The 3807-nt window shown below is 45.8% G+C and overlaps 1 protein-coding gene across 1 annotated transcript; it reads left to right on the top strand.

Moving 5' to 3' along the window:
- Nucleotides 1–1967: 1967 nt before the first annotated feature.
- LOC136495720 (adenylate isopentenyltransferase 3, chloroplastic-like) lies at nt 1968–2951 on the top strand. Its single transcript, XM_066491576.1, has one exon. The coding sequence runs from the start codon at nt 1968–1970 to the stop codon at nt 2949–2951; it is 984 nt and encodes a 327-aa protein (XP_066347673.1).
- Nucleotides 2952–3807: the final 856 nt, after the last annotated feature.

The raw sequence follows: 3807 nt of genomic DNA, 5'->3' as shown, positions 1-3807 counted from the left end.
TAATCACCTAATGAATCACTAAACACTATGCAAGTGGAGATCACTAAAATGGTGTATCAACACCCTTGGTATGTTTCCTCAACTCTCCACATCTCAAATGGTGGTTGGGGGTCTATTTATAGCTCCACAAGTGAGAACTAACCGTTGGACACGAGACCCAACTTTTTGCTATTGACTGGACGCTGATCATGTCCCGATCGGATGTGTCCGGTCCTGCCGACCATTGGAGCGCACGCCTTGATCGGACTCTAGGCCGAGTCTGGTCTCACTTGATCAGATGCGTCCAGTCGCGCTAGCGTCGCTCTAGAACCATTCTGGACATGATCAGACACTACTTCTTTGTGCGTATGGTCGTCCTGTCATCGCATCCGGTCACGCTAAGAACGTTGCTGTTGACGATGAACAGTGAAGTCCATGCGTCCGGTCACTGCCTCGCTCAGCGTCCAATCACTGCTGCTGACGCCTGCTGTTGCCGAGTAACTAATCGGACGCGTCCGGTCCTCATAGGGCCGCGTCTGGTCACCTCTATGGAGCTCGTTTCTTCACGATCTTGCGTCCGGCTTGGTTCCTATCTTCGTGCTTGGACTTTGCTTGATATCTTGGATGCTCTCTTATGCTTCTAGGGTCTTGCTTAAGATGTTGATCATCGGATCATCATGTCACCTTCGTCCAAGTTATGTTTGCACCCTTATTGAACTATCAAACTGATCCAAATAATTACCATTATTGAACTATCAAATGGATCCAAAAAATTACCAAAATTACACATGAATCAATCTATGTTCTCTATTGCCTATACAAAAAGTTTTAAAGTTAAACCCAAATTCGATCATCACTTTGACTCCAAATCTTACTGAATCTTTCTCAACGCTACGATTCTTCTTTTGAGGTACTTCGGTTTGTAAACATCGTATATGACAGATTATGCGAAACCTTCTCAATTTTTTACCATAGCCTCCACTATGATATCATGAGATCTTGACAAATCTCATGATTTTTAGACTTTGTTTGCTTTTTTTAAATTTAAAAACCATTCGGCCACAAGTTTGTGGTCGTGTTTCCTGAGCAAGATGTGCGAAATTTCTTTTCATTTCCTGGTTAAGGCCTCACATTGGACTCAATAACATGAATATCATTTTTCTACTCATTTTATTCTATTATTTGATTCACTCGCAGTTCAAATTTGATTTATACCAAAAAAATTCTTTGAAATAGAATAAATTAATTAAATATAGCAAACAGATCCAGAAATATATCAAATCTTAACATGGAGTACCACATATTATATGTAGAGAGTAGGAAAAGTTTCGGGGCCAGAAGAGAAAAAAAACTTATTTATTTACCGAGTGCAAAAAAAGCACTCGACAAACTTATTTATTTGCCAAGTGCTGAAAAAAAAACACTCGGAAAACTTATTTTTTTACCGAGTGCCACTAACGGACACTCGGCAAACTCCTAACGGCCAACATACTAACTGACAGATATTCACGTGGTGGTTTTTTGCCGAGTGTGTTTGTGTTGCCTTGTGTTTTTTCTTAGTTTGGTGACTGTTTTTTTCAGCACTCGGTAAAGAGTTTGTTTGCCGAGTGCCATTATTTTGCCTAGTGTGTTTTTTGCAGTACTCGGCAAAGAGCTTGTTTGCCGAGTGTCTGATAGAATGCACTCGGCAAACATTTTTGCGCTCGACAAATCTGCTGTTTCCGGTAGTGAATAATGCATAAGCTCTAAACAAGGAAAAATATAATATCTGTTATACATATAGAATTGTGTGCTGCAATAGATATTAGATATTAACATATATATGCATTGGATATATGAAAAAAAATGATACATAAACAATCAGGATATGAGCACATTGAATTTCTTCTAAACACGAGAATACAAAATCACGGTGCATACAAAAGGCACAGACTGCCACATCGTTTTGCATTGCAAAATCGAGCGCAGCAGCTACGATAATCAAGACAATGGAGCACGGTGTCGTCGCCGCCGGGAAGCCCAAGGTGGTCTTTGTGCTCGGCGCCACAGCTACAGGGAAGTCGAAGCTCGCCATCGCCCTCGCCCAGCGCTTCAACGGTGAGGTTATCAACGCTGACAAAATCCAGGTCCACGATGGCGTGCCCATCCTCACGAACAAGGTCAGAGAGGAAGAGCAGGCCGGGGTGCCCCACCACCTGCTCAGCGTGCGCCACCCCGACGCCGACTTCACCGTGGAGGAGTTCCGACGCGAAGCGGCCGGCGCCGTCGCCCGTGTGCTCTCAGCGGGCCGCCTGCCAGTCGTGGCAGGCGGGTCCAACACCTACATCGAGGCGCTGGTGGAAGGCGACGGCGCCGCCTTCCGCGCGGCGCACGACCTCCTCTTCGTCTGGGTGGACGCCGAGCGGGAGCTGCTGGAGTGGTACGCCGCGCTGCGCGTGGACGAGATGGTGGCCCGCGGGCTGGTCAGCGAGGCTCGCGAGGCGTTCGGCGGCGCCGGGGCTGACTACACCCGTGGCGTGCGCCGCGCCATCGGTCTGCCTGAAATGCACGCGTACCTGATGGCGGAGCGCGAGGGCGCCACCGGGGAGGCCGAGCTCGCGGCCATGCTGGAATGCGCGGTGCGCGAGATCAAGGACAACACCTTCCGCCTTGCGCGCACACAGACGGAGAAGATCCGGCGCCTCAGCACGCTCGACGGCTGGGACGTCCGCCGCATCGACGTCACTCCCGTGTTCGCGCGCAAGGCCGATGGTAAGGAGTGCCACGAGCAGACGTGGAAGAAGATGGTGTGGGAGCCATGCGAGGAGACGGTGAGTGCTTTCCTCGAGCCGTCCCTGACAGCCGTTCCAGGCGTTGCAGTAACTGAAGAAGGGGATGGCGGCCGTGATGCCGGCGTCGTCGTCGCCACTGCTGAACCCGCGCGCGCTGCAGATGTCGCCAGTGCCATTGCTGATGCAACGGAGACCATATAGGTAGCAAGCGGACGTGGCCATGCATGCATGCAGGCAGGCTGGCTAAGTACTCTATCCCTGTATAAGCAGATACTCTATCTATCCCTGTAAGCACCTTGGAAGACTGAGGTGGTACATCTTTTGTTGACAAAATCGCCTCGCTGTCAATGGTACATCATCTACACCGAAAGAACAGTATCGTTTATATATATATATATATATATATATATATATATATATATATATTTATATTTATTTATATCTATACCTAATAAAAAAACACAAAATTTCAACACATTTTTTTTTCGTCCATCCATTTTTTGGTCTGTTTGCCTCTGACTACCAAATAGTAGAGAGTTTCTTCCGTCCAGACATATATATAACCCGTGCTCATACGAAATGAATCCTAATCGAAATAGACTCCTTCTATCATGTAGGACTTTTTATCTTGAGTAGTGAATAGGAATCCTAATCCAAAAAGAGCAAAAGATATCTTTATTTCTCTTCTCTTCTATCTTTACCTATATCTTTGTTTTCTTTCTTATTTTTTTCCCAAAAATGTTCGGACTTTTCTGATTTTTGCCGTAGAGACCTCCGTCACGAACAAGAGGACGTCAGGCCTTTTCTTCTTCAGTGTACTGTGTTGATTTCTGTTTTCTTACTTCCGGTTAGAATCCTTTTCATGTTTTGATGTCTTTTTTATTTCCTTTTTTTCAGTTTCAATTAGAGTGTTTTGATGTCTTTTTTTAGATTTCTTTTTTCTAAGTTGTATTTTTTTTCAGTTCCGTTCGTGATGATATACTAAGAGCCCCACCTCCAACGTGATGGACTTCGGTACGAATTCAATAGGACAAATACAATACCACTGACTCACTAA

The sequence above is a fragment of the Miscanthus floridulus genome, chromosome 12 (assembly GCF_019320115.1).
Source record: "Miscanthus floridulus cultivar M001 chromosome 12, ASM1932011v1, whole genome shotgun sequence".
In the NCBI taxonomy this organism is placed as follows: Eukaryota; Viridiplantae; Streptophyta; class Magnoliopsida; order Poales; family Poaceae; genus Miscanthus; species Miscanthus floridulus.
The sequence above is the reverse complement of the archived record's forward strand: the minus strand, read 5'-3'. Positions and strand labels throughout refer to the sequence as shown.